This window comes from Megalopta genalis, chromosome 1 (genome assembly GCF_051020955.1).
Source record: "Megalopta genalis isolate 19385.01 chromosome 1, iyMegGena1_principal, whole genome shotgun sequence".
NCBI classification, from domain to species: Eukaryota; Metazoa; Arthropoda; class Insecta; order Hymenoptera; family Halictidae; genus Megalopta; species Megalopta genalis.
The window spans coordinates 28,354,194-28,379,321 of NC_135013.1; the positions used below are offsets into that span (position 1 = coordinate 28,354,194).

Below are 25,128 nucleotides of genomic sequence, written 5' to 3' on the forward strand. Positions count from 1 at the left end.
TCCGCTGATCCACTTACAGCGAAACATTCAGCGAAAGTGTTCCGATGATAAATAGCGGTGGAATAATCCGTGCTAATAATGTGCACTTATACGCGCCAGAAATAAAGGCTGTATCCGCACTTTATTGGCCCATAATTCCAAGGTATTTTCTATTCGGGCGAGATCAAGCGGAAGCATTGGATTTCGCGAGCCTCGTTCCTCGATCATCGCGGCACAATATTTGCTCGCACGGAGAAAAACATTTTCGTTGCCGGCGATTTGTCAGGCCATTCTAACCGCGAGGAGGTCCAAACCGCGGGGCGCGAAAAGATTAATACCGGGACCATGTCAACCGTCGCGCCCGGTTGGTGAAATTGTTGCAAAATACGGTCGAAAGTCTGCCAGCACGATAAATCTATCCTTTAACGCGTGACCACAATTTTAACCGAAAGTCACGGTTACGGTACATTTCGAAATTTGTACGATTTAGTTGCAATTATTTAATACCGTTGAATTTAATATATTTAACACGTTCCGTGCCGAGCTTTTTTTACTCGAATCTTCACACTTTGATATTTTACTAAAACTTGATGTATTACGTGCAATTATTAATTCTCGTACACATAACAACGTAACAAAAACTTATCAACGCCCATTCTTGCGGTGGAAATTGATTCTTCGGTTCTAAATTTCTTGTAAACAATTTGTTCAGTTCACTAAGTAAACATGCAAGCGTGTAGCGATGGTACACGTGGCACGGAACGTGTTAATCATCAGAGGAGCATCGACTGCAATCGTTTCTTTCTTCAAGAGAAGCTCGACGATCATCTTTGAAATAATAATTTCGAAAGGACTTGTCACAGTGTATTAATGTAAATAAGTTTACAGGTCACGGATGAGGTTAAACAATTTTTAAAGAAATTCTTCGCAGATAAGATGTTTAATTGTTCCTCAAAACTATAAACTTGCGCGAAGTACATCAATTATCGCTGATGATGTCAGAAATTTGAGTTTGTTCACGTACAACTGCACCGTCGAAATGTTTGAAAACCTGACAAATAACAAATATTACTAAATTCTTAACATTTTTGAACAAGTGTAAAATATATTTTCAACTATTATCGTATTTAAAGTTCATTCAGAGTGAAGCACCTTTTCATGGAAATAGCAGCTCTTTTTGCAAAAATGTATCTTTACGTTTTCCCTTCGAATAAATGCTAGCTCCATTGTCTACATATCGGTGCATCTTTCTGATTTGTTCGCCTAAAAATGGCACTATCCACAAACTTGTAATCATCGTGAAAAACCAGGACGGTTTCACAAAAGTCTCGCGAATCGTATTCTGTTTGCATCGTTCTCGCATTTTGCCTGGATCCAATATTGCATCAGCGAATTCTGGTGGTTCGATCAGGTTTTGGGAAACATTTTTCCGGCGGCTCGTGTTGCAACGCCGGGTCTGGAAAGTCGTCGGCCGGGCGCGATAGAACGTCGCGGAATAGACCGTCGGATCTTGGATCGTCTGCAGCGGCCTCTGAAGATGACAACCGGCCGTATTTTCTCGGATAATGGTCTTGGCTTTCTTCATCTCTCCTTTGTCCCCCGTCGTCGACGGATACTCTCTTTTTAGGTATTAAGTTTGCAGCCGCCGATTCAAACGTTCGCCGCAGACGACGAAATTATCGAGCGGCCGCGCGTACTCCTATCGTTTCCTTGTCGAATCGATCATCGATGTCGAACGACGCTTTTTCCCACCCGCGTCCGAATTCAGCCCACATCGGAAAACTCCCTGCTTCCCGTACCGAGCCGTAGACTTCGTGTTATTAAATACTTTCTAACGAATTACATAATTCCCGTCGTTTTCATCCTTGCGCATCTATCGCAACTAAAACCGTTTATTGTTATTTCATAACTGACAGGGAATAAGCAAGGATTACGCGGAAACGGGTCCCCGTCCCACCTATTTAACGATGTCGTAACTACTCCGGAAGAGTAATTAATACTTTTTAGAGTCAATAAATTAGAGCCGCGAACCCGAGGACCGAAGGCAACCCGATACGACCGAAGTTGGAAAGCTGCTGCCCGACATCGCGTTTCTGCCGAATTCTGTTCAACGTCGAACGAATTCCGATGCTTTGCTGCGTCGAGTAAAAATCCGCTTAAAAAAATAAGCTCGCCGTAGCGTTGTCTCGTTAAGCCGGAAGGAAATTCTTATTTCCGAAGGCACGATAAATGGGGGATCCCTCGGCGGAAACGAATGACTGAGGAAATTGCGGGGAATCGCACGAAGAGGGAAGCCGAGGAATGTGTTTGATGTTGGGCGGAGTCCTGTCGGTCTGACCCGAACCGTCTTATTCCACTTAAGAATAATGCCCGATGATCTTTCGGGGACATTCTTGTCCCCCCTTTCCTCGCCCTTTGTGCCGGCAGAATTGAAAATAATTTCTCCGAGACGCTCCGAGTCGATAAGATCGGCAAGATATCCTCATTGTTCGCCGCGGAACGCTATCTCGATGAACTTTGGGCGGAACCAGGAAACGGTGAGTCATATTTATTATGTTTTCGCTTTCATTAGAATTGTTTAACGTCGCATTGTCTGGTGATCGGTAATTAAAGATGTCTGGCAAGATCTCAATCGTCCCGCACGATGTTTATCGGCCCGCTTCGATTGCTACCGTTGGTTTTCGGAACGGCATTTATGATACGATCTTTTCGTTAATTGCGCCAAGACCGAAACACGAGGCAGCGTAATTAGTCATTCGGCTGGTTCGGGCCTCTGACCTTTTCGTGGTGTTCGCTTATTTCGATAGCGTATCGCGTTTGTTGTCCTCGCTGTGTCGTTGTTATATTCCGTTCATCGCGAACGAAGCTTCAACGAAGCCGTCGTTTTTGCATCAAATAGAAAAATCTCTTCGAACATGCTTAAATGTTCGCAATATCACAAACGAAAGTATACTGTTGTATTCGGCAAAATCTGCAGAATCTGTCCACCAGTTTAGTTTTCCGAAAGTTGGCAGTTTCGCTGGGTTTTTGTCGAACTGAAAAGAGACAAGAAGGGACTCGGCCAGCGTCTCCGTCGATCGAAGTCGATCTTCGTCCCTGAAAAAAGTTAAAAATAAGCCGGCGGTCGGATTTTCAACGGGAGAATAAATTAATTGGCTAGCGCGCCGCTTCGAGCCGGCCGCGGAGCTTAGAGTTATCAGAAATTTTTTGATACGGCGCAGGAAAGCCCCGATAAATCAATCAAAACGTCGCCGGAGACAAAGCGACGTGTTCCAGTGAATTGTGGCTTGGATCCGCGGGTCTCGAATTAATCTCGCGCGGTCGTAAATCGACGATATCCCCGGAATATGGGCGAGCTCGCTCGCTCGATAGAAACTTATTTCGCCGATTCGTAATTGTTTGTCTTCCTCGGCGAGAGGCTGTGTTTTCGCAGGGACCAGCGGCGTCGGCGGCTGCGGCTGCGGCTGTTGCCGCTGCGCCGAAAGCAAATCGGCTCGGCGCACGTAATGAGAAAAACATCGAAAACTTTTCACCCGAGCGGCTTGTTTGCCGAACGTGCAAATTTACTATTCCTCTGCTTGCGTCACGGCTGACGTATCAAGCGACACGCGAAAACACCGATAAACCTTGCCTCCCGCCGGCCTCCTACGCGCATCCCGAACGATTCGCTCCCTTGCGTCATCGTTCCGCAGGAATGCTCCACGGGAAAAGCACTATGATCAATTGTTTTATGCGTTTATTGGACGCGCGAGCCCGCGCGATATCGCGTGGCTTAAGTGCCGCGATCAGCATTCGGTGCGTCGAACGGACGCAAAAATTATGCGGAACCGAAGCAATTGACTTAATGATAGGGGAATTAAGTTATGCTCGCTGGACTGTGGATCTTCGCGCGGGGGAAATCGTTTCCGAAGCTATCGTCCGGAGTGGAAGCAGAAAAAACTTTAGGAAAACGTAAGAGCATCTTTAGATTATCGTTCGATGGCTTTTTATTGTCTCATTTGTCTCGGAAATCTTTGCGCGAGTACTCGTCGAGATTAAACGATTGCACGCGAACTTTGAACTATTTTCTTTGCGACAGGTTTACCTGCATTGAAAATAAGCTCTGACATTTAAGTTTATTGGATTTTTACTTTCGTGATTCCTTTTGGTCTGAACTTCTCCCGATATGTCAGCGCAACAATTCATTTTTAAGTCTTGTATCGAATTGTTATTTTTATTCCTAGCTGCTGGAAACACTGATTTCGATTGCTAGAAAATAATGCTAGAATATTTGTGTTTATGTAAAGATCCACTGTGCATTGACTGCAATCCAGATTTCTCTTGTTTCTGTCCATTTGATCTGCATTCACGACTGTTTCACGTCGCAAACTTCTTTGCACGTTATCAACAATGTTACTATAAGAATCGAAGACCTGTTCATTGTAGTTTGGTTCTTTCAAGCTTGGAATGCAACACGGAGAGACACGTGGAGTCAAATTGTTTATTCAAGGACGAAGAGTATTATGTAGCTCTACACGTAACGAAGACGTTATGCTCGGAAATAACCAAGTGTGCCGCACTTGAGCAAACAGATCGATCTGCTTAATCTTTCTCGATTCAAATCTTCCTCTCGTCCCTACCATTTCCAGGATCTAATAACTCTCGCCGACAATGCAATCGGGCAGACCACATAAATTATTGCAGTTCGGATAACCGACGTTGCTAGAGTTTTGTAAGCATTCCAACGCGCGAGTTGCAGGACAATGTCCATACCTCGTCAGACAATTGCCAGCCATTCTGAAGACGCGAATTGAAATTTATGGCTTCCGCAGAGCAGTCATCGTAGCTTTTCGATTCCATTTGTAAGGTTATTTGGGGCTTCCTATCTCGAGGCCCCAAAAATTGAATAGCATATTTCGGAAAAAATTTAGTTGTTATTTTATTATTTATTTTAGTACACAGATTGCAAATATTCTGCAAGAACAGGATGTTGAAGACAGAAAGCAAGCAAGCGTAAATTTTCTGATTATCACTCGAACGGCGGATCTATTTGACAAAAATATAATTGAATACATTTGGAATTATTTATAGATTTATCAATCTTTCCGACATATTTTTTTAAGGCATTCCTTTTAGACACGATAGCTGTTCTACAGGCCTCAGCGAAATATATGTAAATTTTAATTAATTGTAGGAAACCAGGTAGTCAAATAATATTTATTCTTAGGATCAAAATTGACCCAAGCTCCACCGCTTTAATATTAAACTGGCTATTTCGTTGGATCGGCTTTTCTAGCACGGATTTTTATAGAATAAGATAAACGTACATTAAATTCTAATTTCCGGTTCCATTCAATCTGTCACGTTATTCCAAGACTTTTTCCTCCGTTAGTGAATAAACCAATGATTATTTCCGACATAAGCCCGAACATTGATCGACCACCGCGTCCAATCTCGATTCGATACGGATGTCGATTCGAGAGAGACTTCGGGCGAGAAAACGCGTTTTCCTTTCGCCGAGTCTCTGCGAGAAGATCTGCGAGAAGATCTGCGAGAGGCTCCGCGAGGAAGAGGACGAAGGTGCTCGCTGAAAGATCGGTGTCTTCGGATCCGGCAAACGAGATCCAGCCGGGTGTAATTCCAGGCGGGCTTAAAGCCGAAGAGATTGACCCAGGTCGCGGATCCGGCGGGGCTTCGTTTCGGCTTTTTTCCTCGGCTGGTCCTCATCCCGTCCCGGTATCCCCCGCGTCTTCCCTTTTCGTCTGTCCTCCCCGGCCACCCTCCTCCCGGGAGGGGGGCACTTCACGGTTCGGATTTGGGGCGCTATTTAAATAGAGGCTTATAGGGCAGCTCCTCGCTCCCTCGGCTTGTTATCTGGAGCAGTGGCGCCCGTGTCTGCGGAGGCTGTGTCGTATTGATCTGACGGCTCGCTCGCCAGCACACGTCCAAGAAAGAGAGGGAAAAGTAGGAGCCGGTAATTTATCGCGACCCACACCACCGCCGCCAACGACGGGTTCGACTGGGAATCGTGAGCGACGCCTCCGGGCGAATCCAATCGAAGACGCGACGCGATGCGACGCGACGCCGCTTCTCCTCCTCCGTCTATCGCCGTTTTATCCGCTCCTCTCGCACTTTCGAGATCGTTCTACGGCTTTTCAAATATTAATTCGGTCACGTGCGATCGGCCGTGACGGAACACCGCGACGATTAATTGGAACCGGCCGCTTAATTAGGGAGACGTCGTCGTAATTCGAGATGCAGCAACCGGAGATTCCGCTTTTTTATTTCGAGAAATTCTCCATCCGCGGTGTGCGACCCGTCGGCGAAGCAGATAAGGTGTGCGATAGGGAGACGATGCCGATCTTGAGGGTGTTGAACTTGATTGGCTCGTCGGGAATTGCACGGTGTTCATTTTTTACGCGTTTTGGATGTTCGAGTAATCGCACAGTAAGTTCTCCCCAATTTTCCAAAAATAGGAAAGCCTTGTGTCAGACAATTGCTGAAGACGCGAATTGAAATTTGTGGCTTCCTCAGAGCAGTCATCGTAGCTTTTCGATTCCATTTGTAAGGTTATTTGGGGCTTCCTATCTCGAGGGCCCAAATATCGAATAGCAAATTTTAGGAAAAATGTAGTTATTCTTTTATTATTTATTTTTGTACACAGATTGCAAATATTCTGCAAAAACAAGATGTTGAAGACAGAAAGCAAGCAAGCGTAAATTTTCTGATTATCACTCGAACGGCGGATCTATTTGACAAAAATATAATTGAATACATTTGGAATTATTTATAGATTTATCAATTTTTCCGACATATTTTTTTAAGGCATTCCTTTTAGACACGATAGCTGTTCTACAGGCCTCAGTGAAATATATGTAAATTTTAATTAATTTGTAGGAACCTAGGTAGTCGAATAATATTTATTCTTAGGGTCAAAATGGACCCAAGCTCCACCATCTTAATATTAAACTGGCTATTTCGTTGGATCGGCTTTCCTTGCGACTAATAGCCTTGCCTTTTTATAGTTGCCGATTGTCGACAATTATAAAAATTGCTTCTTGCAATTGATGGTATTGCATATTTGTTTGCGAGTTGAAGGAAAATTAGGGAGAATTTGCTGTAATTCGAAGAGACGTCTGAATCGAATTCAGACGTCTCAATTTAAACAGATTGAATATATCGAAAATAAAGATCTTCTTGTTAGTGAAATTAGTATACGGCTAAATAATGCAACGATCGAAGAGAAGATAATTCGTGGCTGAAGACATCGGAAATATAACAAATGGAAAAACACGTGGGATGTCGAAACGACTGGCCTATTCAGCTTAACAGTGCCACTGCGTTATTAGACTGTTAATTACCCCGACGATACGAAATCAGCGTGAAGATATAAAAAGGAATGACACTCGTATCGCTAATGACGAACAGATTTATAATGGTCTGCGTAACAGCGTTATTCGATTTAGTAATAAAGTGTCGTTACATCATTTATTAGCGACGCCGTTCTGTTCGATCGTACTGTGAATAAGCTGTTATGTGGAACGTGCAGAATCATCTATTATAAGATGAACTAATTATACCTGTCTGACCTGGCTGTTCCCATTGTACTTGATAGTAACCTGGTGTTATTGTGCCGTCCATTATCGATGCAGACTCGAAGATACGTTTAGACAGTAAAACGTTAACTCTCGAACAAGTACGTTTTGTCCGGTTAAAAGAGCCTCTTCATTCTACTTCGAAGCCGGTATCGCTGTACTATTTGATATCTGACAGATTTCGTAGTGCTTTCGAAAGAAATTGTGTACATTAAATCTGTGCAATTTCATTTAACACGAATAAATTAACACGTTCCGTGCCGAGCTTTTTTTACTCGAATCTTCACACTTCGATATTTTACTAAAACTTGATGTATTACGTGCAATTATTAATTCTCGTACACATAACAACGTAACAAAAACTTATCAACGCCCATTCTTGCGGTGGAAATTGATTCTTCGGTTCTAAATTTCTTGTAAACAATTTGTTCAGTTCACTAAGTAAACATGCAAGCGTGTACCATGGATGGTACACGTGGCACGGAACGTGTTAAACGAGCGAACTTTACGTATTCGCGACGAAACGTGGACAAATTCTCGAGACATTGTTCCATTGTTTCTTCAATTTTCATCGATCCTGCTGAACACGGAAATCAGTTTCCATGTAGCTTATGTTTGCCGCGATATCATGGTTGTGAAGTTTTGCATAAAGATGACAGTTCCTCCGTGTATAGTGCCTGAAGCATGCGTATTACGTCAGCGGCATCGTTCCCAAGAAATCAATTTGAAAGAGCAACACGTCGAGACCGCCGCAGCGAGAAGGTCGTTCCGTAAAAGCAATAATTCCCGAAGAAGTTACCGAACGGGGCTCAGCCTCGACGTGTGATCGAGCAGTTCACTGTCCGAATCTGAGTCACGAGGAGACAGACCCAAGGTCACGGGACCAACAATTGCGCAACTCGCTGGAAACGAGGGGTGTCGCAAGCGCGTCGAATTGGTACGAAGCCCGGGATCGTGTCGTGAATTCGATTATCTATTTGTGTCATGATCAACAACCGCGGCCGTTGTGAAACTTCGGCCGCCCGAAACACGCTCTCGCCACATCGGCTACTTCTATTCGTCGGCTACGTTCCCGTGATCGTTGCCGAGGTTAATTGTGCCCTCGGTAATTGAGGTCACCGTGGCAAGCGGGGGAAATCGTATGAAATACGAAAAAGAGCCTCAACCAATTGATATTTTTTTTTAGAAGAACGGGAGCCGCCATTAGCAATATAAAACGTGAAACAAACTACTCTTACGTTATCGTTATGTGTATATTGTTATATGTTATCACGAACAAAATTTTTGTTAGAATAACGGGAGCTGCCAATGGCGAAAAAATGTGAAAAATGGCGCAAAAGAAATTTGTCAAATGAGTAAAATAAAACTACTTTTACGTCATCTCTCATTATACGTATATTGTTATAGTTCAAGTAGCTCGAAGTAAAATATAGAAAATCGACATTTTAAAAAAATTATGCTGCATTTTGATCATTTATATCTTTGCTTATTAGAAATTTAATATGAAATTTTTAAGGTGGCCGGAATAGGTACCAAACATGGCCATAACTGGTGCACAAATGGCCACAAGTATTTTACTAATTCTGTACTATAATAATTTTTGATCATCTTGATACCCTATTGCAAGTTAAACAGCAAACCTAAAAGTATTAAATAATAATGACATAACCCTTTGGACTCGAAGCCATTTTAACCGTAAATCTAAAACAATTTTTCTGACTTATGGTATTTCCATTTTGTATGACAAAGTGCATTTTATGCATATGAAATTGAGTCTTGCGATGACTTGTGACGACAGTTACGCTTTCAACAATATTTTAAATTTAAACTTTGTTAATATAAAAATTATTTTGGAACGCGACCTAACAATTTTAGTGGTGCCTCAGAAGTGCCTCACTCGAGTGCAAAGGGTTAAAATTGACACATTTCTCATGTGATACAAGACTTCAAGAATATTTGCGTCGAAATTCATATAAATTCTTAGCGTGGCCACAATCCTAGTTTTATTGAAAACAGTTTTGCCGACACAGTTTCGTCGAGATACAGTAATGTCTCTCTACTTGACGCTCGGATTGTCCAGAAGAATGGACAATTTAGGGAGAGGAGGTACGATTATTCGATCCTTGCGGTTCATATTTACAGTCACGAATTGTCAACAACTATAAAAACGAGCTGCAAGGCTCGAATAATCGTATCTCCTCTTCCCAAATCGTCCATTTTTGTGCACGATCTGAGCGTCAGTTAGGGAGACATTACTGTAGTTCCACTCGCGGCGGCATTGTCTCGAAAAATCTGGTTCCGAAGCTGACGCGGGACTTCGAAGACGCGAACTGGCGCGCGTTAACAACGAAGGATGAAGGAAGGAGTGGTTCTTCATCTGTGTAAACGAAGCGATCACGTGTGCGCCGAGGCCGGAGCGGCGACGCGTGCAGAAATTCTTAATTACTCGGCGTATTCAGCCCCCCGACGCAGGACGAGAGTCAGCGAGCAGCTCGTTTTCCGTGTGCTTTCGGGGAACGAGATCGTCCCGATGTGTCATGTCACGCGACTCGTCCGGCACGTGTCCTCGGCTAATGTCACGGCCACGGTCCCGCGAATGGAGAAAGGTTTCGTTTTACTTGCGGATCTATCGCGGCAAGACGCTCGGGGGTTCAAGGTTCCCTTAATTTCTGCCGTGCCCCGGACAGGAAAGTTTCGAAGTAGGAAACCCGAAGCATGGAGCAGCGCGAACTCGTCTAATTATCTCGGATTGTAACCTAATCCCTCGGACCTAACTCGTTGCATCACTTTAACTTTTAAAAGTAGAATCTGCGGAAGCGTATCATTTTCTCTGCTTTCGTCCTTTCATCGTTTGTTCAGGAAAAGTGGAACGCAGAAGATAGTTTTGTTTGTCTTTCTTTCGATTAATTACTTGCGATAATAATCTTAATTTTGTTGCTATCAAATACTGCGTTCAAAATACGCATTGAGCCGGACAAGTTGTAACGTTTCAGTGGAAAAAAAATATGAAGTTTTTACTATCGATTGAATCACCGTCTTAATTACGAGATCCTGTTGCATCCATCATCGGCTAGAACTGGTGAGAACTATAAACACTGACTACCGATTGACATAATCTGTACGAAATGCGTTTATTACATTTTTATTAACCATTAAAAATGAGCAATCTTCCATAAATGATCGGTATTTCGTTTCGCTTCATAAATCGTGATGTGTTAAAGGCTTCGCGTTGGAATTGATAAGAAGGATCCTTTATTTCAGGTCAGAACTTTCATTTACGCAGCCTCCGTGAAATTTCGTGCTTTATCATTTGTCTTATAGCTCGCTAAAAAGGATCGATAAACTGTCTGCGAAGGTGCTTCGCGAAATTAAATATTTATGACCTCCGTGAAACTGGATGACTGCACGCGTTTATAGCGCGTTGTGATCGGCAAGATGTAATTAACGATCGCCAGCAAGGAACAACGCTTGACAAATTCATCCAATTTTATTGTTCAATGCCTAGGAAATTTAGAAATTTAAATTTTTATAACGATATCAATCAATTCGCTTGTTTCAAGGAAAAATTAATGCAGGAATTGCAAGAAAATTATTTCTTGCGAGAAAATTTTTTTTAACGTGTACAAGAAAAATTACAATTAACATCAAACCTACCATTTTTGACATTTTCACGTATTTAAAAGTTGATAAAATTTTAAAACTTCTTCTATAAAAAATGATTGAACGAGTGTCTCTGTGCGAGCACACGTTATCCTAAAGCTAGCGACCAATATAAATAAATTCAGTCTCGCTATTTATGCGAGAAAATTTATTTAACGTGTACAAGAAAAATTACGATTAACATCAAACCTACCATTTTTGACATTTTCACGTATTTAAAAGTTGATAAGGCTTTAAAAATTCTTCCACAGAAAATGATCGAACGAGTGTCTCTGTTCGAGCACACATTATCCTAAAGCTAGCGACCAATATAAATAAATTCAGTCTCGCTATTTGTGCACGAAACAGCACAGTCGTCAGTCTTGTTTTAGTCCTCGTTGAATTTAACCCATGAGAAAGAATAAGTTTCGCGTTACTCTAGGCAAAATCAGTGTCGGAAGACCGATAAAATGAAAAATGAGCTCCATCGTGTAGACGGTTTCGTGGACCAGCGGCCTGAAACAAAATTGATCCAACGTTCCAGACGACTGGCGAACGAGAGGGGTGCGCAATAAATGGTTCCCAGAAACGGTCCTGAGGAATGGCGGACAATCCGGAAGCATGGCATCGCCATCGGTAGGCGCAGCCGTCGGGGTCGGTTGAATTTTTCAGGCGATCGATCGGCGGGTCTCGAAATCGTGTGCCGCAACGTGGCACGATGCGCCAAAACCGTAAGCCCCCGAAGGCCATCGTCGACAGGAACTCGCCGCGAATCGATTCCCGGAGTTTCGTGTACGTTCCGGATTTGTTTATGCGACGACGGGACGACCTTTAAAACGTCGAGTCGCCATGATGGACGGGCCGCGCACGTGAGCACCGCGATTTGTTGTATAACCGGTCGTTACGTAACCCGATTCCGCACGGTTTCCTCCCGTCCGCCATCTATTCATTGTCAGAATAGAGTAATCAGAGAGTTTCCAGCGGCAGTAGCCGCTCGACAGAGAGAAAGAGAGAGAGAGAGAGCCAGAGAGGAAACGCCGTTCGCTAATTCACCGATAGGTTCGGCGCTGCTCGAACTCGACTCGATCTTTAGAGTTCAACCGAACCGTTCTGCCGTAGCATGAGAAAACTGGGAAACCGTCGGGAATCGAGTCAGTGTACAGGCTGTTTCATAATCTGCGTCATTTGCCAGCTGTGCGGCGGAAAACTTGCAAGATACAGTAATGTCTCCCTAACTGACGCTCAGATTGTGTAATCTGAGCGTCAATAATCATATCGCTCGAATAATCATATCTCCTCTTCCCAAATTGCCTATTTCTGTGGACAATCTGAGCGTCAATTAGAGAGACATTACTGTATACCGTATATTTCGGAGTTTTTTGTTCGGAGAAATACAGTAAAGTCTCCCTAATTGACGCTCAGATTCTGCACAAAAATGAACGATTTGGGAAGAGCAGATACGATTATTCGAGCCTTGCGGCTCGTTTTTATAATTGTTGACAATCAGTAACTATAAGAACGAGCTGCAAGGCTCGAATAATCGTATCTCCTTTTCCCAAACTGTCCATTTTTGTATACAATCTAAGCAATTAGGGAGACTTCACTGTATTCGATTGTAAGAAATGCTCTCTGGATTGCAAAATATGAAATTTGTTTCGAATGGAGTCGCTAAAATTGTAGTAGTTCTTTTTTTGTGTTAATTGGGAAATTTTTCGGTATGCAGAAGTACAGTAAACTCTCCCCAATTGACGCTCGGATTATACTGAAAAATGGACAATTTTGGGAAGAGGAGATACGATTATCCCAGCCGTGCAGCTCGTTTATGTAGTTACTGTTAATCGGTAACTATAAAAAGTTTAAAACTAACTGTAAAAAGTTGTTCATCTTTGTGTACAATCTGAGCGTCAATTAGGGAGAATTTTCTGTATGCAGCAGCTAGAAGCTCGACATTTTCAAGCATGGTTAGACCATCAAAGTTGACGAATTCTCGTGCTTCGCAATACTTTAAAATTGATAGCATCTTTACAAGAACAAAAATATAATATATATATAATACACCTATATACATATAATACACCTTTGTAAGAACGACGACACTGAATTTAGTTAGATTTGTCACACTTCATTTAGAATCCAGTGGAAAAATAGGGAAGTTTGCATCGCGAAAGTAACGGAGAGGATGTAACTTTATTTTGTTCGAGCAAGATTATTTTTGAATAATTTCATCTTAACAATTTCAATCTAATATAACAACTTCAATGTCAATCTTAAACCCCTGCGCTAAAATGACGTCTACGCACGTCGTCCTTAGTCCTGGAACAAGATAATAAATAAATAATGAAACAAGCGTGGAAGTTCGTCGTACCTAACAGGATCATTAACAAGGATCCTCGACACACTGGTAATCACGTAAATAACGTACGAGTCCCATTCATGACAATTCTCCCCTGCTCGTTGCGTTCGATACAATTCCTTCGCTGTACTCGTCTATCTGTGATATCTATTTCATATCATCCGGATCGATTTCCGTCGAACAATTTACTAAGAGAGCTTACCATAGAATAAATCATTTCTGCGGGAATTCCACTTGATGCTTAATAAATTCGTATTTACAGTCTGGGAACAAAGTTTTCCCGCGTAGTCCGCGCATAAAACTTTGCCCTCGGCGATCACGAATCTGCATAAACGTCCCGGTTTGATGAGCTCAGCGGTTCCGAGGATTGGTTCCGCGTCGAATCGCCGTGCGACTGACCCGAGGCCCCTCTCATTACTTTTGCACACGAGTGCCATCGGTCGGCTAAGGTGGTGCGATTGCCAGCTTAGGGTTAATACAGTATTTAGGCGCCGTTTGGCCTGCCGTTTGGCGGAGCGAGCGTGGCCGAGCGCCGCGACTTAAACGCCATTCCGCTCGAGTAATGGCGGACATGGACGACAGGATCGGGTCGAGCACCTCGTCTTGACCCGATTCGAGTCGAGTCGTCGGTAAGCCCGATTTCCTGCGCTTCCCGGCCCGTTTTCCAATCTTCGTTTCGGGTTACGCCGCTGTTCGCAGTCGCGCGAGCTTCTCCGCCAGGTTTCACGAAGTTGGTTCACCTTTGATTCCAGGTTTAATTGGGTTACATGCTTTGGAAAATCGCGGTGCAGGATGCTGAAAGGAAAGGACATTGAAACCTGCTTTTGGTGTAATCTTCCGTCCAATCCTTTCATAGAATTCTAAAAGATTTTCTACAGTAGGTTTTAACTGGTTCTTGCTGCGACGAGGAAAATTGGAGAAGGTTATTTAACTCTTTGCAGTGGAATGTTCTTTTTCGGAGGGCGTAATAAAACTGTAACTATAGTACTTTAAAAATGATCAATTTTTCTCATTCTTAAAATCTGTATCGATTATCAATTATACGATTTTCTATTAAATCCTATTCGAACAGTCTAACTGCTTCCAATGTTCCATCATTTTATATCTTCTTCAAAGCGTTACTAATTTGCAAGCAAACATATGTTGAAATATGCACGTGGCATTATTATCCTAAATAAATCTGAAGTGGGAAGTACTTATAACTAGATCGCAGATCTTTCTGCAAGCTTACATTGTTCTATTCAGTTTAACCTGTTAAATATGAACGCCATTCCGTTCTCTTCAGTCCGAATAAAATTCTGCTCTCTCGTCATCGGTATTTAAACACTTAAGTAAACGTAGACACGCGATAAATATATAAATGATCTATTTCCTTCTTAGAAATGATTGCAATCGAAAAACCTCTGATCATTCTAACTACGAAGAAACTGTTACGGCAATGGGTTAATAAAACCAAGGAGTAAATCGAATGCCAAAGGGAAACCGCAGTGGCGAAGAATAGAATAAGTGAAGGAGGACACACGAGTCGGAAATTGGAGCGATTTATTGCTGTCACTCGAAAAGTTTACGCTGTCAACAAATCTATTGTTTCCTGGAGCGGGTCCAAGCTGTCTCTTCGCAGAGAAGAAGAAGGCCGAAAAGCCCGTAGCGCCTCGCCTTCGGCGATCGATCCGGCCGTCGACGAGCTCCACGTGGAACGTTCCACGTTCCACAGGGTGTCCCCCATGCACGGATGCGCAATTATGCGTCGTCCGTCGAAACGACGCAGCATCCCCGTTAAGCCCGATCCCAGCCAGCCACTCGATACATCGAGTAGCATAATTATCGACGGTCTCCGCTCGTCGTTCGGCGTCGTATCGACGTGACACGGGGGAGAGCATAAAAGCCACGCCAGCCGGGAACACACCCCGAAAACGACGCAGTCCCGTGCTCCATTGACTTGGTTCGTTGAAGAACACTTGTCTGGCCCACATTCACCGGCCCCCTCTGCCACGTGGCCTCCATTCAACGGACGGAAAAGGGCGCACTCGTGGGTCTTTACGCGCACCTGCAGCCGACCCTCCGCGTTCTCACCTCCGGAGGTTCTTTCGGAAAAAAGAGGCTGTCCTTTTGAATCCGCCGCCCCTTTCACCGGATACCCAGGATCTGCTCCAGCCGGCACGACGAAACCGGTGAACCGAGTTGATCCGGTATCGAATCCTCCGAACAAGAGTTTCCATTGGATACGTGCACCGTGAATCTTCCTCGAAAAATCTCTCTAAGATGAAGTTCTTGAAAGTGGATCTCCGGCTTCGACTGCCATGTCATCGTATATACAGGGTGTCCCAAAAATGTCTCGCAATCCGAAAGTGGTGGGTTCCTCAGGTCAATTGAAGCAACTTTTTCCTTTACAAAAATTTTCTCCGGGGCACCGTTAACGAGTTATTAACGAAAGACAGTGACCAATGAGAGGCGAGCTCGGCTGGCTGGGCCGCCTCGCGTCAGCCGTACTCCATTCTTATTGGTCACTGTTTTTCGTTAATAACTCGTTAACGGTGCCTCGGAGAAATTTTTTGTAAAGGAAGAAGTTGCTTCAAATGACCTGCGGAATCCGCTACTTTCGGATTGCGAGACATTTTTGGGACATCCTGTATTTTCAACGAACTCGCAACTGGATTTTTGGTACAGTGTGTCAAGTAGATCAAGATTGGTTTGCATCTTGCGAGACTCAAGAGTGCCGCTTCTCTGTTCGCGTGGCAGTCGACGTGTCAAACAGTATTTTTAAGTCAAAAGGTTCAGAATAGAATCAGATGGTAAATCAGTGGATTCTAATTGGAACGAGCACGCCGGAAATTGCAGTCAAGAGTAACGCACAGATAAGAGAGGGGTCTGTGCGGAGCCGATCTCGGGCGTCTAACTTTGAAGAGACGTAAACCTACTTCCGGTCCGTTGTTAGCTTCCTCTAAGCCTACTTTCCGCCTGCTCCTGGCTTTCACCAAGTCTACTTTTAGGTTGCTTCCGCGTCGCTCCCAGTTCGACCTGCTTCTGCCCCGTCTTTAAATGATCCTATTTCCATCTCACCCTTAAACTGTGACCATATTCGACCTACTTCCGAGCCCGATACGATCTATGTCGAAGCAATTCAGAGCACAGTAACGATACCGTAAAGCGCATTACGCGAGCACTTGCTATTGCAATTTAACAGAACAATTATGCGATTTAGGTTTCCGGTGTGCATGTGGGAGTCTTCGCTGTGCTTTTTTGCGAACCGTTGAAGATGCACGGTCGAAAGAGCTCCGGGGAATTTGGAAAAAATCTGCTGCCGTGAGATATTTCAAAGAAACGCGGACACGCGCGCCGGGCCGAAAAGCTCGGCGACGAGAGAACGGTGCTCGAAACCGGTGCGCGGCGAGGCCGTCGTGCGCGATGCAAAATGCAGCAGCGGCATCGCGGCGCAAAGAAACTTTCCGCTGCAGCCAGCCAACCAGCCTGGCAGGTTCCAGTCTGGCAGGCTCGCCGCGGCGAGCTCTTGCCCGAAGAGGAGACGCGACGCAAGGATGCAGCGGCGAAGCTTTCTCGGCCGGCTCAATTTCCCCGGTTCAATTCGTTTTTAATTATCCTCCGGGGTAAGTTGCCCGCTAGGAGGACTTAATTAATAGTTGCGCGGGGCCCCGCTGTCGTTTAATAGTTGTTCTCCGGCTGCGTCGTGTCGTAAAGCACACGGACACCCGACCGAACTTGGTCTTTGAGGCAGCCAGGCCGCCGCGGCGCTTCCGCGGTAATTATCGAGCCACCGTTAATCGTTCTCGTCTACCCGTTCCCCCGAATCTTCTTCTCCCTCTTCTTCTTCTTCTTCTTCTTCTTCTTCTTCTTCTTCTTCTTCTTCTTCTTCTGCTTCTGTTTCTTCTCCCTGGCTTCGCCGCGGTCGTCGTCGTCGACGCAGACGACATCTCTCGCGCGGAAAAAAGCGAAGGCGCACCGCGGATGTTTCGGAGCCGCGCGAGCCAGCAAGGCCGACCGTGTATTTTTAACTTGAGAAGCTTCCGGCAACCCTGGCCGGGATCAATACCTCCGGCCACCCCGTCGTCGTGTACTACTGTTGGAGGCAGAAAGGGTGCACCGGGGTTAACCTACATATCCAGACCCGTCAGCCGGAGGAGCGAACCGAAACCTTTTCCTTTTGGCCAGGCTCCCAGGACACCCCGCGATCGACCGATCGGAGATGCTCCGAGGACAGGTCCGCCCGTTTTCGAGCTCTTCTGGGTTTTTGATCGTTCGTCGCGTGAGCAATCTTTGGTATTTAATGTTTCGAGTGATCGCGTTCACATGTCTTTACCGTTTCAACGCGCTGACTGCCATACTCGCGATGACTCTGATAACTCGCGGTTGACAATGTGCTGTTAGACTTCCACGAAGCGCACGTTAAAGCTTCATTGTTAATAAGCGTTGTAAAATGACTTATTTATTACTTTTTCACTTATTGTTATTTTTTAAATGTTGGCGTCTAGAACAGATTCCTTCAAAACAACCTCGACAGTCAATGTGTTAAATGAACATATTCAAGAGAGAGAGAGAGAGAGAGAGTCTTTACAGTTTTAAATGAACTTATTAAAGTCTTTATCTCGTTTTAAGTGAATTTATTGGAGTCTTTACTGCTTTAAGTGGACATATTAATGGCTTTATTATTTTACCATTTGGCTACCGCAGATTTTGATACATACCGTGCACACAATTTATGATAGTTCAACCTATGAAATAAAGGACGTATTTTTTAGATTTACATTGAATCGATCGAAACACTGAACTGTATTACATAAGTTCGTTAATAACAATAATACTAATAATATCTGATAAAATTTGTCGGTCGCTTATAGGCGCCAAAAAATTGCTTAAATTTAGTGGGCAGCTATAGCACATCAGAAGCAAATTTTCAAGGCAGTAGCAGTAGTTTAGAAGTCAACTGCACAATGAAGTGCATTAAAATGTGCATGTAAATCTGCAGTACGTCGTACGTGAATTACAATTGCTTTCCATGCGATGATGAATAGGCGATGTTTTAGAACACTAGGAATATTAGAAGAATTTCAGAGCGTACGTATATCATTTCCTACTCATTGGCCCCAATCTCTTAGAAATGTTCACTTTCCATACAAATCCGCAGCGTCATTATTAGACTGCGGATTTTACGCGTTTTCAATGAAAATCAATAGGTAAAGTAGATTTGATTGCAATGAATGCTTGAACGGAAGAACTTACTTAATCATTTTGCAAGAAAATGTCTCCATAATTTCAAGAACGATAGAGATTCCAATCATTAACGGATAAAATACGTATTTGTTGAGCCTCTGTCTCTTTTCATCGACGCGATTTTTAATTTCCATATAAATCCGCAGTTATTATAACCTATAATACTTAGACAATGGATGCTTAACGCATTTATAGAACGCGTTAACTGTTGGTATATAAACTAGAATCGACCCTCCGATTATCGCTCACCACTGTAACGGCCACCCCCGCAAGCAATCATTTGGGAGTGGTTGTAAAGTAAAGAATGGAATCACGTGAATCATGTATTAAAAAATGCAGAGCTCTACCCCATTGGACATGAACCCCTTTAAGCACATTTCTCCGCACGAAGCAATGAAGTTTGCAGAGAAAATCGAAGAAGTGAACAAGATACTTTTATACAAAAAATTATAATTATTTTTATATAAAAACTACACAAAAAATGTGTATGCACTTAAAAGTATTCTTCCTCTCATCGACGGTATTTTACGAAAGGTTTCACGAAATCTCCGCTAAATCACGAGGACCCAGTAAAAATCGAAGACAGTTCGTTAATTTTGAACAGATATCGCTCGACGTCGTCGCGTGTTCGATCTTACACTCGAGCGGATTAGTTGAGAATCACGGTGCCGGGGTGGAATGGGGGGTGGGGTAGGGGGTGAAATGGGAAAGAGCAAGGGGGAGAATTTCGTTCGATGCATCAGCGGACATTACGAACTTCGTCCGGCGAAAGTTTCCGTTGAATTAAGGGGGATGAAGGGTTGCTCGGATGTTCTTCATGATTTATTTATCCGGTCGATGACGGAACTTTATTAATTTTACGTTGCTTACCGATCGGTCTATCCCCGGGAGAAGTTGCCGCGGACGTGATAGGAAATCGCTGCTCGAAGTAAGAAAGTTCACCCTTTCGGAGTGTAATCAAGGCGCGCGAAGAGGATTATTCGATTCGTCGCGAAAGCTTGTACCGTCGCGGCTACGATCCAACCAGATCCCAGCAACGAGGAGAAGAAACGTCAAAATTTGTCCGGACAAGCGTTCTAACGTTGCAACGAAATTGCTCCGCGAGAGACAGCGCCGCGCGCATATATCCGGAGTAGCTCGGAATTAAAACAGCAGCCTCGATTTATTCCTCGGCGCGGTAACCAGAGCCGAGGAAACATTTTTTTTTTTCACGGCGAAACCACAGGCCGGGGGTGCGAACGTGCCGCAGAGCGGCCACAAAGGTATCCAGCAGTCGCGTAATTGAAAAATACCCGTGACCACGTTGTCTGCTGCAATATTTGGTCGGCAAGGGGATGGAAGTCGAGCCGGGAGGGAGGAGGGCGGACGGAAACGAGCCGCGGAGAGAAGAAGAGAAAACAGAGAGAGGCGAAGAAGGGGAAAACAGAGAAACGGAGGGAAGATAGAGGGAAAAAAAGGGAACAGCAGAGAATGTCCTCCCGTATCCCGTTACAAAATGGCTGCTGGTCCAGTGAACTCCTCGGCGGCTGTTCGCGCCCCCTTTCCTCTCCGTTCTCTAGCCTTTACCCGGTAGATCACGGCGAAAAAGGGTGAAACGGGACGGAATTGAGTTCCGAGGTGGCTGTGAGAGCCCGGCCTGGAGGAGAGGGCTGCGCGGGACGGGTAATCGTAGACGGTGTTAGAGGATAGTGGCTGGTGTCGTGATGAAGAAAGCGACGCGCAAGGGGGAGCCAAGGAAAACGGGAAGAGCGGAGTGGATGAAAAGCAGGGAAAAAAGGGATTGAGGAACTGCCGGGCGCGACAGGGGCAAAAAGAGCAAAGCTCTGCGGGGAAAAGTAAAGAGAAGCCTTTCCCTCTCGATGTCATTCGGGTTCAGGGAGCAACTTCCGCGGCCAGACGTCTCCGCAGAAAATGGCCACCGCTAAGCCCAGCCAGCTACCTTTATTGCCGTTCGTTTCACGGTGATCAAGCGAACAGCTGAATATTCGTCGCTGCATGCGAGCCGATGCTCAAGACGCGTTCCCAACTGCTCGAGAACACCCGGAACGACCCTCTCGAGAGTTTTATCCCGTCGTTCGACCGGAAACGAGCACCACCCGAAAGTTAGCCGGCAGCCTGTCTGGCACGAACGCGTTTTTCCAGGACCTGACGGATGCGCTCGCTTATCGTTTACTTCTCGGCTTCCGATCATCCCCTTCGGAAGATTCGCCCCATTTTCTGGCTGAAACATCCTGCTGCGACTGCCAGTGTTTCTCGCATTCCGCTTTTTCGCGCCGAAGCGATGATCTATCGCGATACTCTCGCATCACGATTTCTTTTCTTCCCAAGATTTCTTTTGCACGACGATACGAGTATGATTGATACCGTTCGATAAGCTGTCGACAGTTTAACCACGATTATCGTATCACGATATTCAATTCGTGTTCTTGCCAACATCGATCGCCGATGACTCTTCTCTTGTTCGATGTCGGAAACGTTGAAACGAGTGAATCCTTTTTCCACGGAGATGGACATAATGTATACGCGTTGATCGTTTGTTCCTCAATTCAGAATATATTTTCGTGTCGCCGATATTTTTTCACAAGTATCTGTGTATGGTTTTTGGATAAGAGACGTAATCAAGAGAGAACAAATGGAAACATCGATTCGCCCCATGAATGGCGTGAAAAATGATCAGAAAACTTTCCATGCGTTATTAGTAGAAATTTTAGCTGACATTAAATTTGAATGTGGGAAAACTTGTGGCAATCTCGTCGTGAAAAATGTCCATCTTGTTCGATGAACTCTCGTCGTCTGAGTGTCCGATGATTAATCTGTTTGCAATACGCCAGTACACCAGTTGTTTCAATGTTTCGATTGTTAAAAGAGAGAAGACATTTCCACGTGACTCGCGAACTCGCGAGCGCAATGGAGGATCCGCAGTCTAGCCGCAAATAATCGAATATTTTCTGAATAAGGCGCGGCCATTACGGCGCGGTATCCGCGCTCGTGGAGCAAGTATCATTTAAAAGGTTCCAGCACGCTGGAAGAGACCGGTCGATCATATTTTCCCGAACAATTCTTTCGCAGCGACCGCGGAACTTACGGCGAAGCGTAAATCTGTCTGGAGAGGCTCGACGGCCGGCGAGTTGAGATTTATGCAGCGCATAATCGAGTTCCAAATTACCGGGGAAAGAGAACGCGCTTGCTCGCCGAAGACGAGGGCCCGGAGGGCGCGGATAAGAGCTCTTTGTCGAAGAGTGCCGGATGCCCGAGGAGGGCATTATGCCGCCGCGAATACGTCGCGAACGATTGGCTCTCGTTCGAGTTTCTTCGGGACCCGGTGGAACCCGAAGGCAGGCCACCCCCCGAGTAACCGGAAGCAGCGTTCCGTTTCAATGCGGGATAGTGAAAGGAGCCGATAACACGGGCGCCGGGGAAAAGCAAATCCCTTTCGGAGATACTCCACGGGCGTCTTTTAATGTGATTTCACACTGTTCGCGGGAGAAAGGGGCGGAGAAAGAGGGCGGAGAAAAGGGAATGGGGCCGCCACCTTCCAGAATAGCGATAGGGTTTCTTTGTGGTGACTCGCGAATTTTTATTCGGCTCGCTTTTGTCGGGCACGTCATTAAAGATCCGGTTTGTTTTCCCTCCTCCGTGGTAACTGACTCGGATTTCTTCGAGATCGCGCCGCCAGATTTCGGTTCCTTTCGCAGGCTTCCACGATTTTGCGATTGAAATTTTGCTGGTTCGATGTACAAGCGTACGCTAGACAAACTTTCTACCGAGTCACGGTTATTAGTAGACCGCGAATTTTGTGCACGGCAAATGAATTTGAAAACGACGATGCATATTTTTGAGTATATTAAAGTCATTTGAAAAGGATGAACTTATTATTTAATCTCTATTTCTCTTGCTGTTGGTGCTGACAGTTTTTATTTTGCATAAAGATCCGTGGTCTGGTTATATTAGAAATTATTAGAAATAACGAAAAAGAGATAGAAAATAGGAAAATAGAGAACGGAACAAAATTATTAGAAATAGACAAAAGTTTGTCTTACTTGGCTAAAGAACGCAAGTTGTCAAATGATTCATGCATTCGACGAAGAGTTCTGAGATTTTAATACTCTCATAATCGAACTTAACACTTGAACTACCGAACTGTTAACGAGACTCATGTATATTGTGTTATAACAACGGCAAGATCGGATTCATTCAAACTCCGCGCGACTTCTATGATAACATGTGCTTGGATAAAGAAGTTTATGTGAAAATTTCTCCTAGAAACATCTTTATAAGATCAAGAAACTATAAAAGAGAAAATCAGAAACCAGTCATTTTGACTAATTCGGTAGTTCTACTGTCAATCACCGTTGCCCTAAAAGCGAGTCCTTATCGAGCGTCCGCAGCACTCGGAAAGCTAGCTAGAAATCTACTCGTTCCGCCGAAAAATTTCGTGAGAAGCGTCGAAGCATAAAAGCCTAACCAGCAACGTCGTTGTCTGTTCCAGATCCATAGAAGAACCCGGACGCTCGGCTGACTGCGAATAGTCCGCGACCTAAGCCCGACGGCTTTGATTCGGCGAATCAACGGGCGTTGGTAGCAAGACGGCCGATCGTGTGAGCGTCCTCGGTCCAATTCCGCGGCTGCCACGACCAGCAACAGCCCGAAGATTCTCCCAGCAAAGGGCAAAATGCACATCGAGGTGCAGGTGGCGCTCAACTTCGTGATATCGTACCTCTACAACAAGCTGCCTCGCAGACGGGTGAACCTCTTCGGCGAGGAGCTCGAGAAGGCGCTCAAGGACAAGTTCAAGGGTCACTGGTACCCGGAGAAGCCGTTCAAGGGCTCGGCGTTCAGATGCTTGAAGACCGGCGACCCGGTGGACCCAGTGCTGGAGCGGGCCGCGAAAGAGAGCGGCGTGCCGATCCAGGACATCCTGGAGAACCTTCCGGCGGAGCTGGCCGTGTGGGTGGACCCCGGCGAGGTTAGCTACCGCATCGGCGAGATGAACGCGGTGAAGATCCTCTACTCCGAGACCGGGGACCCTCACGACGAGAGCTCGGCGGACCGCGAGGTGACCAAGACCTTCAACCCCGAGGCTCAGTGCTTCAGACCGATCGAGGCGGTCGGCACGTCCCTCAGCGGGCTCAGCCTAAGCCCCAAGTCCACGTCGCCATTCCCGAGCTCGCTGGGCAGCAACGCCAGCAACGGGTCCTCGAACAACCAGCAGAACGGTCACGGGTCCGGTTCCTCGTCGGCGCCGTCGCCAACGCCGATCACCAGCTCCTTCAAGGGCTCGCCTAGCCCCGTGCCAGCTTTCATACCGCGCACCACCGCGCCGCTCACTTTCACCACCGCCACCTTCGCTCAGACCAAGTTCGGCAGCACCAAGTTGAAAACCAGCAGCAAACGAGCCAACAGGTTCGTAAACCGATCCCGCTTAGCAAGGCCCCTGTGTTTTCCTTCGCGGTTACGCGTTCACCTGGTCGCTTAAGGCATTGCTCGAACACCGGTCTCCTACGCTGACAATGAGCTAGTTACCTTCGCTTGGACGCAACCGATCGTAGATATTTACGACATCGTACTCGGTTTTTCGAGAGACCAGGCTGAATCGTGAATCCGTTATAGAGCAGAGCGCGTTAATCGCGCAGAACGTCGAGCGATCTGAGTTTAGATAGTCTAAATGTTGACCAAACTATTCGAAATCGAAGCGTCCTCGCAATTCCATTGTCTTGGTAATAGTTTCATCTATTTCACTGTTCCCAAATTCGCTTCTTAGAATACCTGATACTTTCTTTTTCACGTCCATCATCGGATCACAATTCTAGAAGCATCTTATAAAGAGATTCGTTCCTCTATTGTTTTCCAAACTGTGCAGATCGTTCTTCCATCGTCTCTTAGTAGAACACGCCATACGTGTTATTCTTCTCATATATACGTGCTATTCTCCTTATGTACGCCATATTCACCCTGAATTTCCACAATAGTACATATCATACAGTTTAAGTTCAAATTACAGTAATGTTTTCCTTATTGACGCTGAGATTGCGCAGAAAAATGGTCAATTTGGGAAGAGGAGATGCAATTATTCGAGCTTTGCGGTTTACTTTTATAGTCACGAATTGTCAATGATTATAAAAACGAACTGCAAGACTCGAATAATCGTATTATATATTGTCCACTAAATTGGATAATTTTGGAAGAGGAGATACGATTGTTCGAGCCTTGCGGCTCGTTTTTATAATCGTGGACAATTTATAACTATAAAAATAAACCGCAAGGCTCGAATAATCGTATCTCCTCTTCCCAAATTGTCCACTTTTGTGCGCAATCTGGGCGTCAATTAGAGAGACATTACCGTATACCGTAATTCTT

The 25,128-nt window shown here is 45.0% G+C and overlaps 1 protein-coding gene across 5 annotated transcripts in view; it reads left to right on the forward strand.

Moving 5' to 3' along the window:
• Positions 1–25,128, forward strand: part of LOC117222338 (uncharacterized) — a 169,840-nt gene that overhangs the window by 129,888 nt on the left and 14,824 nt on the right. For all 5 annotated transcript variants that reach the window (XM_076524888.1, XM_076524886.1, XM_033473984.2 and 2 more), the window contains one exon: positions 23,261–24,174. In XM_076524888.1, coding sequence (XP_076381003.1) covers positions 23,444–24,174 — 731 coding nt within the window. In that variant the 5' untranslated portion in view covers positions 23,261–23,443. The remainder of the gene's footprint in view (positions 1–23,260; positions 24,175–25,128) is intronic.